This window comes from Corella eumyota, chromosome 5 (genome assembly GCF_963082875.1).
Source record: "Corella eumyota chromosome 5, kaCorEumy4.1, whole genome shotgun sequence".
NCBI lineage: Eukaryota > Metazoa > Chordata > Ascidiacea > Phlebobranchia > Corellidae > Corella > Corella eumyota.
This window is the reverse complement of record NC_137494.1, coordinates 740,497-756,170: the sequence shown is the minus strand read 5'-3', so window position 1 is coordinate 756,170 and position 15,674 is coordinate 740,497. Positions and strand designations below refer to the sequence as shown.

Here is a 15,674-nt window from a genome sequence, read left to right as displayed (position 1 = left end):
CTAAAGTTTCACTTTCCTATCATAAACGTATGTGACCTTATGTTGAGTTATTTAAAGTTTTTGTCGATTTTAAAATAGAATTTTATACAATATTTCACTAGATATTAAGTTAGTCAATTTTTACTTACATTACTTATACGTCAGGTAGCATAAGTTAACGATATTTAAAAGTTGAAATAAAGAAACTAAAGTCGAAACAGCAAAGAAGTTAAAAAAACGGAACAGCATAATAAAAATATTTTAATTTAAAGGTTTTATAATATTTGTAGTTTTAAAAAAAAAAAACTATTGCGAAAAATAAAGGCATATTTCTGATTATTAAAATGTTTAAAAAATGAAATTAAAAATGGAAAACAGTAAAACTAAACTCTTGAACAAAAATAATTCCAATAAAAAATACGGGGAATCCAATTCGAGTTTTACTTCAACGAACAGACACAAAGAAAAAAAATTCAAAAATGAGGATTATGACCACAATGTGGACGATATGGAAATGACAAAACTGCGGCCGCGTGGAGGCGGTAACAACTCTCACTCTTATGAAAGTTACAAGCCTCCCCCTGACAATGTTGTTTACTTGGAAAGGGAAATTTTATCAACGGACACTTTACAGTCATTTGCTTTATTATATGGTTGTACGGTATGTTATTATTTGTTGTAATTAAGATAATTGCTAATTAAAGCTAATTACTAGTTTGTAAAGCTTTAATATCAAGCAATTATTCTAATACAAACTTTATTTAATTCACAATAGAATAGAGTTGTATTTAATTCAAATTTGTTTTTTAGATAAATGATATAAAAAGGGCAAATGGATTAATTTCCGAACAACATTTCTATGCTCTGCGCCACATTAAAATTCCAATCAAACGACACAGTTTACTCCTTGAGCCAGAAGAAGAAGCTAAACGTCGTCCGATAGCGGTTACTTCGCTTGCAGGCTCGTCTGTTGGCGATAAACTAACAAACGGACAAAAAAATGACGATGTTTATATTAATGATGATATAGATTCTGCGGACAGTTTAGAAAATATTAATTTATTAAAATCTGACCAAACTTTAAACAAATCGCACAACGACGCAAATAAATTCCTTAAAAAAGTTGACAAAGAAATTCGCAAAACTGTTCAAAAAAGTGACATTTTACAAACTGATAAAAACGAAGTTTTAGAAGAAGTCGTTTCTTCTTCGCTTGGCTCGATTGGTTATCGTCCTCTACCACCTCCTAGTGATAAATTTGATGAATGTAACGGCTCGGACTTTGGTTTTAAATGGTGGGTGGTGTTGCTTTGCTTTTTGGTTCTTTTTATTTTTATAGTTGTATTTATTATTTATGAGTATAATTGGCAACCTTAACTTTTTGAACCTAATTTTATCTTTGTTTAATTACTGGACTTTAGACTAAGACTTGATGAATAATTAAAATATATCAAATAGATTAAGTTTTAATTTAAAACAATTAATTTTAAACAAATGATAATTAATCCCAATTTGAAATTAAAAAATCCTGGAATAAAAAAGTTTATTTTAAGTTAAAAATTATTTTATTTTAAACTATTTTTTTTACTGGTTGCACTCAAATTTAAAAAACCCTCAAATATATGTTACTTAGGTAACACAATTACCTTATCTTAAATTGGCTGAACTTATATTGATCGTTGGTACCATAAGTTTTGTTAGTTATTGAATTTGCACTAAGATTTCAATCCTTTTTAAAAGTGAGTTTATTTTTTTTTGTAAAAAGTTGGTGAAAATAATTTGGAGTTGTTGGGTAGTTAATTTATTATTAAAATATTGGAGTAGTTGTGCATTGAAAATGGGTTTAAATTTAGGCAATGTCGTAATAGGAAACATATGTTTTATCTTATGGTTTACCACAATTTACTTAAGTTTTTTGGGGTCATTAAAAGGTAAAGTTTTTTTTCTAAATATTTATGACTACCTTTTTTGTGTTTTAGTAGTCTATTGTTGTTGTTTTTTTATTTAAACTATTAGCTAATTTATTTAATAAACATGACTGCCTTAATGTTAGAAAAATAACTGTAATGAGTTAGTCCAACAAAGTTTGTTAAAATCTTGAGTTTTGTTGTGTGTTTTGTTGTCATATTATAAAGAAAACACTGTATAAAAGTTGATCTGGTCAGGAAATGTTAATACTTCCTTTCAACCTTCTGTTTTTATGGAAATTTTCCTTGCACCATATTGACTTTTATTCACTTTATCTCTTCCTTACTTTAATGTTATTTAAATTGGTGCCAGACTTTAAAATGTTTAACTAAACTAAGCACTTTTTTAAAGTTAATATGGTAAATTTTTCTAAAAATATATTTTTGTAATGATATCCAAATCAAACCTAGATATTTTTGTACCGAATTATTTTTAATAAGTTTTTCTTATTTTAGTTTAAATATTTATTGCTCTGTTTGTTTATGCTTCAAATCGTGTTTAAGGTGGTAGAATTATGGTGTGAACTGTAATTTAGCCCAACAACAACTTCTAACTTTTCTATTTGTGCAATATGTTAGTTAAAATAGACGAGTTTATATTTCTTCGTGGCTTTAATACAAGAATAAATTTAACACCGTAAAATTGGTAAAAATCTAATTTTTGTTTTCATTATAACTAAAACCCAATAAAAATGACATGATACCATATAAACCTAAACAAAATATTTAACATTAGTAAACTATTGATATATTTCAACAAGCGTTGGCCTATAGTAACTAGATATAAAACAAACGTAACATTATATTTATATTGTTATGATTGGATTGACTGTTATGGTAGGCTATTGATTTATAGTGAAGTACCATTGCAGATACTTCGATCTTTTATTGCATTTTTACAGGGCTACAATAGCTACAAGGCAATATATGTCTTTAAATTCAAATTTATGATGTAAGTATATGCGTTAGTGATAAAGGTTACATGAAGTTAAGTTTATAATTGCCAAGCCCTAAACCAAGCTTATAAATGTCCCATATTGTGTAACAAATGCATGCGAATTAGATTGATAATTTCCGTTAAAATACATAACAAAAAAGCTCGTGTAAAAATGAAAAAATATTCTGTATATAAGGTTTAGTTTAAATTATTATTAAAAACAAAATTATCGGATTACAAGAAAACGACAATCGTACTTATATGAACAAAATTAACAAAAAAGCTTGTAAGTTAATATACATCGATTAAAACATAATTTTTACACTTGAAATGGTAACACACAAACGATTTAAAATATATAGTAATATACAAGTTGTTATATTTTAAAATGGGCATATAGTTAAAATATTATATACTCATGTTTATTTTATTAAAAACTGATTTAAACTTGGGGGGGGGGGGGGGGTAACACTAAAAGAAGGGGTAAAAGTGAAGACAGAAAGAGAGGAGAGCCCTAAAAGAAGAAAAGAAGGAAAGGGGCTCAGGAAAATATTTTTGCAGTCATTTTTAGTGAGCAGCGAAAATCGTCAATGTTTTCTTAATGCTTTTTAGCATTGACAATTTCTGCTGCTTGCTGAAAATAACCGCAAAACACTTTTCCCCTTATCTCTTTCCATCCTCTCCTTTTTTAGGACTCCACCCCTTTAGTGTTACCTGTTTTTCCGCCATTTTTTAAGTTTTTAAAATCTTTTTCTTTCGCAAACAACCTCATAATTTCCCCTATTACAATCTACATAACGAATCAGGCTTTCATATCTGTTAAAGAACGCACAATCTTGATTCGGGGGTCTACTAAAGAAGTCCGGGATAGCGTTTGTGTTGTCACTCGTGCTTCTGACGTCATCAACCCACGTCCATGCGTCATTTTTAATACGTAATCCAATCCAATAATGGGGAGGGGGAAACAAAGGGAAAACCAGGGAAATTTAGTGGAAAACCACCGAAACTGCGTAAAACTTTGCTCAGGATAAATCTAAGAAAACGTCCAAATTTTATTTCACTTTTACATTCACGCCAAAATGACGTAACAATTACGACTTGAATGCTCAATTAATACCTTACAATGACGTCACAGATACAACACGCTTTATAGTTACGTCATAGAGATAGCTTTGTGTTGGTCTTATTACAATACAAATAAGATGATAATTACAATATTTTTGTGTATTTATTTATGACGTAATAGTAATAGTGACGTCATCGAATAGTTTTACGTTTGCAAAGAGCGTTATATGAACCATCAGAGCACGTGACCCAAACGATTTTAAAATCATAAAATTCGTTCAAGAAACCACATTCGCGGCCACTACTTCTGACGTCATAAAGACTATTACGCGCGTCCGTATTGTCTTCTCCGTTGATGACGTCATAAAAACTATTACGCGCGTCCGTATTGTCTTCTCCGTTGATGACGTCATCGGTCCATACCCGTTGGGTTCCCACTATTTTTATTCTCACTTAATAATGCGAGTTTTGTGACGTCATAATGGCATTGGCGTGAGGTTTTATTATGTTAGTGAAAAAAAAATCTGATAAATAAAAAAAAACTTTTTTTTTTTAAATATTTACTCTCTCGTTTTCTCGTCGCGAATCCCAGTTGTCACTAAGTCTGCTCCAATATCTAAACAAGCTTGCCTCCCCTGTTCCCAACTACTGAACACTCCCTCGAGCCTTTTAAATTGGGTTTGCAGTGGATAACTTATCCAGGTTGGGTCCGTTAAAGTTTCCAATTTACCTGGCGGGTTTAAAAAGTTAATTTTAAAAGTTTCTACTTTTTAAGCAGTTTTTTTATTAGTTTTTATAGAATTTTGTTATAATTGGGGTCTTCATATTTTTATCAAATAAACTTAACTCAGTTTTTAAAGCTCGCAACAAAAAAATTTAATAAAAGCAAAAATTTTGTACGTGTTAAATTTTCAATTTTTTCCTCCAACAAATTTAATCTTTCTTCATCAACAACTCCTGGAGCTCCGGGTGCTCCCTGGAGACCTTTCGGGCCCGGTGGTCCCGCAGGACCTTGCTTCCCAGGTCTTCCGGTCATTACCTGACTGCTGACGTCATCAGCTGGTGACGTAGTGAAGATTGAAGTAGCAGGCTTACAGATCATAAGGTTGTTGTTGTTGTTTGTGGAATATACCCCAAGGCTGATATAACTTAACATACCTAACATGATAATTACTTTGTTTAGGTTTAACATTTTGCTGCTGCAAGAGTTCTGTAGAAATATAAGTAATTTTTGTGGGTAGTATTGTTACATTTCTATTATTTTTCCATAAGCATTTACTTAGACACATTTATTTATAAGAAAAACTGACTTTAAATTGACGCGTTTTTATGATAAATCTTTTTTTATTAAGACCTTTTATTTTTAATGACTTATTCTAACAAAAACTAATTAAATTAAACTTGCTTTTCTGTTTGTATTTAATTTCTGTGGCTCTGGTTAAATCTAAATTTAACTTTGAAAATTTCCGTTTTTAAGGATATTTTTTGGCTGGAAGGCATTTTATTTTAACTTTATTTAAATAAAACTTCATATTTTTGTATTTGAAAATAAATGGCATTATAAACTAATAGTTGTACCTAATTTTGAAGCTTAAAATAAAAATACAATGTCAAAGGTTTAAAATATATTGTAATATACAAGTTATTATATTTTAAAATAAGCAAAAGGTTAATAACTTTATATACTTCTATTTTTTATTGAATACGGTTTTAAAATTGCTTAAGTTGAAACTGTTTCGTCGTTTTTAAAGTTTAATTCCTTTTTTTTTGATCTGGATAATTTTCGGTTTTTATATTTTTATTGCGTAAGAATAAGTAGTTAGTACTTGTTTAAAGTAGCTGTGAAGCCGGGTTAAAAAGCAAATAGTGTGGCATCGGTGCAAATCGAGCCCGAAACCTTTAAGTCCGTAGTGACCGCCTAATCTCACTACCAGATTAAAAGTTTAATTTCTATTTTTTCGCTCGCAAACAACTCTAAGTCCCTCTCTCTCACAATCTGCATAATAAACAAAGTTTCCACTACGCCAGCCAGTTAGCGCACAACTTTGGTCCGGGGGTCCACTATAGAAGCCTGGGAAACCATTTGTGTTGTCATCAGTGCTTCTGACGTCATCAACCCAAGTCCATACGTCATTTTTAATTCTCAATCCAATCCAGGAATTAAAAAAAAAACGATTGGGTACAACTTTGCTTACGATAAATCTAAACAAAATGCCCAATGTTTATTTCACTTTTACATTCACGCCAAAATTGCCTCCCAATAATGCAAGTATTATGACGTCATATTGGTATTGGCGTTAGGCCTTATTAAGTTATGAAGATTTTATTTTAAATATTTACTCTCTAGTTGCTTTGTCGCGAACTCCATTTGCTACCAAATCCGCTCCAATATCTAAACAAGCTTGCCTTCCCTGTTCCCAACTACTGAACACTCCCTCAAGCAGTTTAAATTGAGTTTGCAGTGGATAACTTATCCAGGTTGGGTCCGTCAAATTTTGCAATTTACCTGGCGGGTTTAAAAAGTTAATTATAAAGGTTATCGCTTTTTAAGCAGTTTTCTTTTAAACTCTGTTTTTAAAGTCAGCAAAAAATAATTAATTAAAAAAAGCAAAAATCTTGTACGTGTTAAATTTTCAATTTTTTCCTCCAACAAATTTAATCTTTCTTCATCAACAACTCCTGGAGCTCCGGTTTCTCCCTGGAGACCTTTCGGGCCCGGTGGGCCCGCAGGACCTTGCTTCCCAGGTCTTCCGGTCATTACCTGACTGCTGACGTCATCAGCTGGTGACGTAGTGAAGATTGAAGTAGCAGGCTTACAGATCATAAGGTTGTTGTTGTTGTTTGTGGAATATACCCCAAGGCTGATATAACTTAACATACCTAACATGATAATTACTTTGTTTAGGTTTAACATTTTGCTGCTGCAAGAGTTCTGTAGAAATATAAGTAATTTTTGTGGGTTGTATTGTAACATTTGTGATAGTACCCCAAAAGCCTATTTACTTTATCTTACTTAGACATATATATGTAAGAAAAACTGACTTTAATTTGACACGTTTATATAATAAACATTTTTTTAAAAAGACTTATTATTTTCTATGAATGTTTTTAACGAAATGTAATCTTATAACTATATAAGAGTAATTAAAAATTCCTTTCCTGCTTTAAATATATATCATTTCTGACAATTTTTGCAGCGGATTTTAACTTTTTCTTTTTTTGCAGCTATTTAATGGCTCGAAGGCAATTACTTCAAATTTGAATAAACCTTATATTTTGTAAGTTTAAATCAAATAGCAATATAAACTAATAGTTACAAAGATGTACATTTTAAATCACGTTAACAAATGTGTGCATCAACATAAACCAGGTTTTGTTAAGTTTAAATATGAATTTAACACGAAATGGTTTAACTTGGTGCTGTAAAATAAGCGAATAAAAACACGCCAGCAGACAACACAATAATCAATAAACAATGGAGGTAGGTCTTCGCTTTCGGGTTCTGCTTGATACTGGTATGTTTAAGAAGGTTTTCCCTTCTCTCTTTGTCGGTTTGTACTTGTGTAATGTTGTTGTAGCCACAGAACCAGTCATAACCCTTCCTCATAATACTTCGTTCTACGTCATCATCGTTTACTAGTTCTTCTTTGTCGGAAACTACAAAATTTACATTTTTTATTAACTTTTAATGGTATGACATTTAGAAACGACCGTGTAGTGGTAAGAACACTTGCTACACCACATGAGGTCCTGGGTTTAATCCCCACTGCTCTTATGATGTAGCGCCCTTAAGCAAGGAGCTAAAAAGGGTATGAACATCTGCTAAGCCAATACTTAATCAGCATAATAATTATCGGGCAATTATAATCTATAAAATACCCCAAACTGGCAAAGGCAACTCAAGACTGGGTCGGGGTAACTGATGTTAGTATATGGGTCGTGATGTCAACCTTCCCACATCAAGGATAAAGTTATATACATAAAACATCACATATTACAACAAACACAGTCATCCTTATGCGTTCATTTTCCCTATTCTAATAATTTAAATTTAAATGATTTAAAAACACTTTGATTTTAAAAGACTTCTTACTGATGTCACTTCTAAACTATTGCATCACAAACTTTAATTATACCATTTTAAGTGTTCAACCTTTTATGACGTCACTTACCCTTCTTTTCATCCTGATTCTCCATCTCGTCTTCGAAGTTGTCTGTTCTAAGTTGTTTCCAGTGTTTGGTCCACCACGTCACTCGACAAATCTTGATTCAAATTTATTTTGTTATTTACGCGACATTAAGTCAAGCAGTGCTTTAAACCGGACTACGAGCTGAAAGGTTTCGGTTTGAACTTCACCAATGCCACACTATTCGCTCTTAAACCTTGCGTTTAAGGATAGCTCAAACATGTCACAATATCACACCCTTTCCGGATAAAAAATATAAACATATATCCTTAAGGGAATATTTAAAAAAGTTACACTACATAGATATTACATTGATTCAGAATCTCTTGTATTTAATGGACGCAGCGTTGTTCTTCATATAGGAAAGCCGTCTTTAGTTGGCCTTTTAATTACTTAAGTTTACTCTATATTTGGCAGCGTTTTAAACTTAAGTTACAATTTCAAAATCTTAGACTGTGAAATTAGGCTTTTCACCTGTTTTCTACTTGGTGCCTCTGTGCACAAACTAACCACAATGGCAACTATAATTGTGATGGAGAAGATTAGGAAAGCAAAGTACATGAAATGAACTTTGACGACGATCGTTTTGTACCATTCAGGCCTGTAAAATAGGCTTGGTTATAGGAACTAAATCCAACATAAATTGGATATACAAATATTGCCCACTAAGCTTCATTAGGTGAAAATGACAAAATGAGAAAACGTCACATATAGTTATTTATGACGTCACAAACCATGTATCGGGAGTAAGACAACTTCCTGCTTTTCCCTGTAGAGAGAACACCATGATCATTCTGATAAGACCAACCAATATACCAGACATTAAACCCCAGAAAGCTCCCTTAATAATAAGTTATAAAGTTTTAAAAGCTAAGTAGGTGATAGGTTCACATATTGCAAGTTTAAACCAATCAGAAAAAGTTTAACCTGTTCGTTACAGCGAGTCCAAAACATTCCTAACATGAACACCGCCGCAATTGGTGGCGCTAGATAACCGCTTATTTCCTGGATCGTGAGAAAGAGTTGACCATCTTGTAACAAAAGCATTAATGGAACCTGAATACAAAAACATTTTATTATTTAAAGAAAACCTTTGATGGGTCGTTTTACAATATATAGTATGTGCAAATTAATAAAGCAATTTGGGAATTCGGCTCACAATTTTGTAAGCCACCATAGGGTCGTGGGTTTAGTTCCAACTGCTTTCATGCTGTAGCGCCCTCGTGTAAACGATATAAACTCCTGCTGAGCCAGCACTTAATCAGCAGCTCAAATTATTGAACAATTATAATTTATATAATATTCCAAACTGGCACAGACAACTCGAGACTGGGTCAGGGTAACTGATGTTACTCTATGTTTAGATCGAGCCATCGACCTATTGTTTAACTTACCCATGCGATACTTAAGCAAACCATGACTAATATCCAAGCTCGCCCAATCAACATGAGCTCTCTCACGCTAGCTTGTGGTCGGATTACTCGCTTCCAAATGTCGATGGTAAATATTGTGCTTGAACTAAAAAAAATTTAACCAATAAAAGGGTTGTTGACATTACATTATAGTTCAATAGTACATATCGTTTAACATGTACAAAGATATGGTTGGTTAATGTAAGAATTTGCAACATGGGATTGACTTAGATTAAGACTTACCTGTTGAAAATTGAATCTAAGTCACTCATCAAAGCTGCGATCATAACTGACATCATTAAACCACGCGCACCTTTAAACAAATATTAACATATCACAACTCCCGAATAAAAAACCTTTAAACAAATATTAACATATCACAACTCCCGAATAAAAAACCTTTAAACAAATATCAACATATCACAACTCCCGAATCACAACTTTTTTAACTTTTACAGTTTAACATATTGAACTTTTATATGACTTAAACTTTAACATGATTTCTAATTTTTTTTGTATATCTCTTTATCTTCGTTGTAGGGAGGTCGAATGCGCGACCTAAACATAAAGTAACATCATGTACCCCAACCCAGTATCGAGTTGCCTGGGGCATTTTGGGATAATATATGGATTATAATTGCCCGATAATTATGCTGTTGATTAGGTGCTTGCTTTGCAGGAGTTTATACCGTTTATAGCGCCTTACTCAAGGGCGCTACAGCATGAGAGCACTGGGGATTGAACCCACGACCTCATGTAGTATAACAAGTGTCCTGACCACTACACCACGCTGCCGGTCTTTACGTACACTTTAATATGATTTACATGTTACAAAAACTCTATAAAACACTGTCAGTTATAACGTTTAAGATATAATAAATCCAAGTTATACGAACCTGTTGGCATCACACCAAGCACCAGTCTTGGAAAAGCAATATTTGTGCAACCACTGCTGCTCTGACAAACTTGGTAACAAATATCTGGGTCCACACATGCAATCTCGTCTGTGCAACAACATTAAACGATAACATTACAGCTTTTAATTCAAAAATTATTATAAAGGGTTTTATATTGTGTTTACCTGTATATAATATTCGACTTATCATACCGGGCATGACCATTAAGAAAAGAGGTAGAACTTTAATAAAACCCGCCATAATGGTCGCACCCTGAGCGTGGGATAGACTTTTGGCTGCCAGAGCTCTTTGAACTATGACCTAGTGACGTCAGTAAATTATTACGTCAACTACGTCATTATTTATTTTGATTTTATAGTTCCTATGAAAAATGTTCCAAATGATTTAAAAAAAAATTTAATTGTTTTTACTGGGATTCGAACTAAAGTTACCTGATCAGTGCACCAATACCAGATCGACGCCGGTGTTTGGCCGAGGATAAACGCAATCCAAGGAACATCCGGGTCTGTGGGTTCACGGAGCATGACGAAAGAGTCATCCAATGGGACTCCACATCCTAAACAAAATTATTTTTTTATATTTATTTATCCTCAATGTAGGAAGGTCAACTTCATGACCTAAACATAGAGTAACATCAGTTACCTCGACCCAGTCCGGAGTTAACTTTGGCAGTTTTTTTAATATTGTAGATTATATTTGCCCGATAGTTAGGCTGCTGATTTTTACTAACTTTTGTTAACAACCAGTCAGTAGTTTAAATTACAGACTCATTTTTTCAATTACCAACTAACCATGGTAGGCCCCTTAAAGTAATTAAGGCGTTAGGTTTGTCTTCTTTTATTTACCGTGACGTAATACTTTGAATGGTTTACTCTACTCCATATTAAAACGTTACAAATTGGTCCATTAATGGATTAATTTAACTTGGCTTACCGGGTGTAAGACCTTGTAACGTGGTATTGGGGATTGCTTCCATGTATTTCTCTTTCATTGCCTCATAACCTCCAACTTGGATAAAACCTAAACACATACAATCACTTGTTTACCTTCTTCTTATTATTTGATTTGTTTATATTTTTGTTAGGTCTTTGTTGGTTTTTTAAACAGTATTTGTTTTTAGAATTTTATTTTTATATTGAAAGAGATCCAGGGTTTGATTCCCACCGCCCTTATATTGTAGCGCCATTAAGTAATGCGCTATAAACAATATGAACTCCTGATAAAGCACTTAATCAGCAGCATGATTATCAGGCAATTACAATCAATAATATCCTAAACTATCAAAGGTAACTCGAGGCTGGGTCGGGGTAACTAATGTTACTCTATGTTAAGGTCGTTAAGTTTCCCACATCGGGGATAAATAACTACAAAAAAAACTTATTCTTACTTAACACAGTAAGCGCTGTAGCCCCTCCTACCATAAGAACAGCTTGTAAAGTATCGGTGTAAATAACAGCAGCAAGACCTCCAGTCACTGTCAACAAAGCTGTTATGAGAATAAGTCCAACCATAGAGACGTACAAGTTCCAACCTAATGATTGTTGGATAAATAAACCCCCAGAGTAAAGGTTCACCTAAGTAGAAAAAAAATCATTACGACAAAGATGCAAAATTGTAAAGGGATTATGAGTTAACGTAGGGATATGTTTATATATATATTTTTTTATATATATCTTTATTTCCGATGTGGGAAAGTCGAATGCGTGACCTAAATATAGACTAATATCAGTTACCCTGATCCAGTCCTGAGTTGCCTGTGGCATTTTGGGATATTATAGATGATAAGTGCTCGATATTTATGCTGCTGATTAAGTGCTGGCTCAGCTGGAGTTCATATTGTTTATATCGCCTTACTCAGGGGCGCTACAGCTTGGGAGCATTGGAAATTAAACCCAGGACCTTGTGTATGATAGAATATTGTTCTGACTACTACACCACGCTGCCGGCTGTCGGCTATACTATAAGGTTATAGAAATTTATATCCTTAATATAAAAAATTAAATAAAAGGTAATTTAAAAAACAAAATGTTTTGTTAAAGTTGTTAATTTTAAAGTTGACCATGAGAACATAATGTTGCTTTATTTTTAATGATAAAGTTTAAATGAGAATAAGATTTATATGTTTTAAAAATGGGTTTTTACTTGCATTTTAAGTTTGTTAAAACAAGCTTTATATTTTTTTTATTTTGCTAGGTTTAGGTTAAATATAATAGATTCATTTACTGAAACTTTGGTGAAGATGTAAAGTAGGAGAGATAATATTGCGATGAAAACTCGAAGTCTTTTTCCTCCAAATCTTTTAGATAAATATTCGGGCATTGTAACAACCTAAACAAGATGTATTAAAAATTCTTTATTAATTTAATGTGGTTATAAAAAAAATATATTTGAGAAAATAATAAAAATGATGCCAAAGTTTTAAAAAAGGCAAAACACCAGATCTTTTTAAAATAATATTTTTAAACTTACCCCTCCAGTTATATAAATTGGAACGAACAAAAATCCCAACATTTGGAGAACGATCAAAGCCTAAAATACAAAATCCAAATTGTCAAACAAATTCAAAACAATCTACAAACTTATGGCAAAGTTAAATAAATGAAGTTAAAATAATTAAAAAGGGGTTTTTACGAAAATTTTCGAGTTGACCGAATTTATTTTTTTTTAATTCTTAAAACAAACTTACGTTAAGTTCCCACGCCCCTACTGCAATCCCAATGGCCGCCCCTGATCCCGCTAGTCCGATAAAATGTTCACTCCCTATATTACTAACAAACAACGACGCCCCAACCTTTAATGAAAATAAACAAAATGTGAATTTTTATCGTTTAAAACATGCCACAAATATCAAAACTTGAAACACAGTGTTATAGGATATAAGAATATTAACAACCTAATATTAAAGCATACTTAAAATAATAATAAATATCTAGTAAATATTAATAACTACATGTTTTAATTTTATTAACCTTTGAACCTTAGGGTAATAAATTAAGATAACATGTTATGTAATATGTACACAGCTATGCCTAATATTTGCTCAGTTAAACATTTGTGTGCATACGTGTGGGTCCAATGTAGTGTTAGGGTCCAATGTAACAATTACTTGATACTCACAAATTAGCAAAGAAAAAACTTTACATTTCTGATTTTGGTTAAGTAAACTTAAACTAAGTTTAAGTTTCATTAAAGGTTTTATTGGGGCAAGAAAAGGTAACTTACCGGTAACCAAATCATCGATCTTCCAGCCAAGAAATATCCACTTACTGTTCCCCTGTTCGATCTACACATTGCCTGTTAATTAGAAGAAATGTTTAAAGTATTGTAAAAACAAAAGTTCATGTTAAGCACGTGATTTGTGCTAGTAATAAAGCAGATTTGCGTTTTGTATAAAAACAAAGAATTTTTAAAGGCATTTTTTTTAAATTTAAATTATTATATTGAAGCATGACAATTTACTTGATCAAAGTTTTATAATAAAAAAAAATTCTTGAAACTTACAAATAGTCCAACTCCAATAACTATGACGAAATAAAGAACGATTGTTACGATGTCCCAGGTTTCCAATTTAATATCGTCTGGTGGAACATAAGGTGGAAAAGTTGGTTTTGCAGTTGATGACGTCATAGCTTTAGTTAATGACGTCAAATTAAATACAGTCTAATATAACAATTTGAAACTCTGTATTACTCGCGTATTAACTAAACATGAAGCCATTAAGTTAAAAGCTATTAAATTTAAATATCAGCTGGGTATTGTCAATCAGTTATTAGAATTTGTGGTAAAATTTTAAGCTTGTACTTTGCTAGTACCCCTACATCTTAATACTTTTAACATAAACTATAAATTCCTGAGATAAAAATAGGTTTTTAACTGCCTTACGCATTTTTTTCTAAAATGAAAATGTTGAATATTTTTGGCTAAAGAAACTAAAGGAATAGTGTGACCTATAATTTAACTTAATAACAGTAAGTTAAACTGCCTGTTTTTAGTTATAATTTGTCAATATCACCATACTAAATATAAAATAATTTAAAACTAGAATCTATCTTATATTATACGGCAAATATTGCTTTTTATACCAAGTTTCTATTCGAAAAAATTTGACTTGAAAAGTATAAAAAACTGCTCCGAAAAGGTAAAATTAGATTATTTTTCTATGTATTGTTAGTGACACGTAATTTGACTCGCTAGCGTAAAACATTTTACATTTTGCAATTTTTTTCAGCTTTAAACTGCGATATCTCGAAAACTACTTGATCAAAATTAAAAATCACGGTATTACTGTGCAAGTTAGAAAACTATCATTAAAGGCTTATATAAAAATAATCGCTGCGACTGCACTATCTTTTATATCTGACAATTATATAGGCACACCCTTACTCAATCTACTTCTATTGCATACTGATAAAACATTATAGAATTTTACATTGTCTGTAATGTTTGTGCATTAAAACATACAAAACCTGGAGTAAAATGAAATGGAATCAACCTCATTGTATTTACAAAGCGCTGCGATTTTTTTATTGGTTTTATGTTGTCTGAATAAACACTTAAATGCTTTGGTGTTTTATTCTAATCTACAGCAATTTGATTTTATTTTTGCAACGTACAGAATATTAAACAAACTTTAATTTTGCTTTGACACTATTTTTATCCGAGTTAATATGTGCAAAATTATATTTAGGATAAAAGTTTTACAATATGATTTTTAGGGGCATATTGCAATAAATTGGTAACATACAAATATGTAAATAAAAACTATTACTTAAATTTAACAAAATAAGTTACATTTTGTTATGTCTTTTATGAAATTATACTTTTTTTTACACTTTTCTAAGTTGCATAAGTTGGAAATATTTTTTTACGATCGAGGATAAAGGAAAATCTTGTTACAGTTGAGTGAATACTGTTGTTTCGACGACGACGTTGTTTACAACTTTGCAAAACTGAAAATTTTAAATTCTGAATTTTTTAATTAACACGTGTTTTTAATTAACATAATTAGTAATTAGTTAAATATATTATATTAAATTTAAACATTTAGGGAAGCAAGCTTTTTATTAAGTATTAAATTTTTACTGTTTAACAACATATTTTTATGTAGTTTTATGTTTAAAATTGACAAAATAATATAGTTACGAAATTTTAAACTTATGGTTTTTGTTTATTTTTTTTAAAGTTAAAATTATAAACTTTGAAAATGAATT

At 31.5% G+C, this 15,674-nt stretch overlaps 2 protein-coding genes across 2 annotated transcripts; one reads left to right on the top strand and one right to left on the bottom strand.

Moving 5' to 3' along the window:
• The first annotated feature begins 285 nt into the window (after positions 1–285).
• LOC145752415 (lysM and putative peptidoglycan-binding domain-containing protein 3-like) lies at positions 286–2,574 on the top strand. Its single transcript, XM_082568699.1, has 2 exons — positions 286–640; positions 790–2,574. Exons 1-2 carry the CDS (start codon positions 335–337, stop codon positions 1,354–1,356), a joined length of 873 nt encoding a protein of 290 aa, XP_082424825.1. The 5' UTR covers positions 286–334; the 3' UTR covers positions 1,357–2,574.
• A 4,783-nt stretch (positions 2,575–7,357) lies between these two features.
• On the bottom strand, positions 7,358–13,758 carry LOC145753203 (sodium/myo-inositol cotransporter-like). Its single transcript, XM_082569602.1, is given in 16 exon segments — positions 7,358–7,584; positions 8,085–8,211; positions 8,610–8,736; positions 8,870–8,976; positions 9,063–9,191; positions 9,530–9,653; positions 9,791–9,860; positions 10,444–10,551; positions 10,629–10,764; positions 10,896–11,020; positions 11,398–11,484; positions 11,852–12,038; positions 12,688–12,792; positions 12,934–12,993; positions 13,151–13,255; positions 13,687–13,758. Coding segments are annotated over 16 exon segments (1,893 nt in total). The 5' UTR covers positions 13,756–13,758.
• Between the last annotated feature and the right edge of the window lie 1,916 nt (positions 13,759–15,674).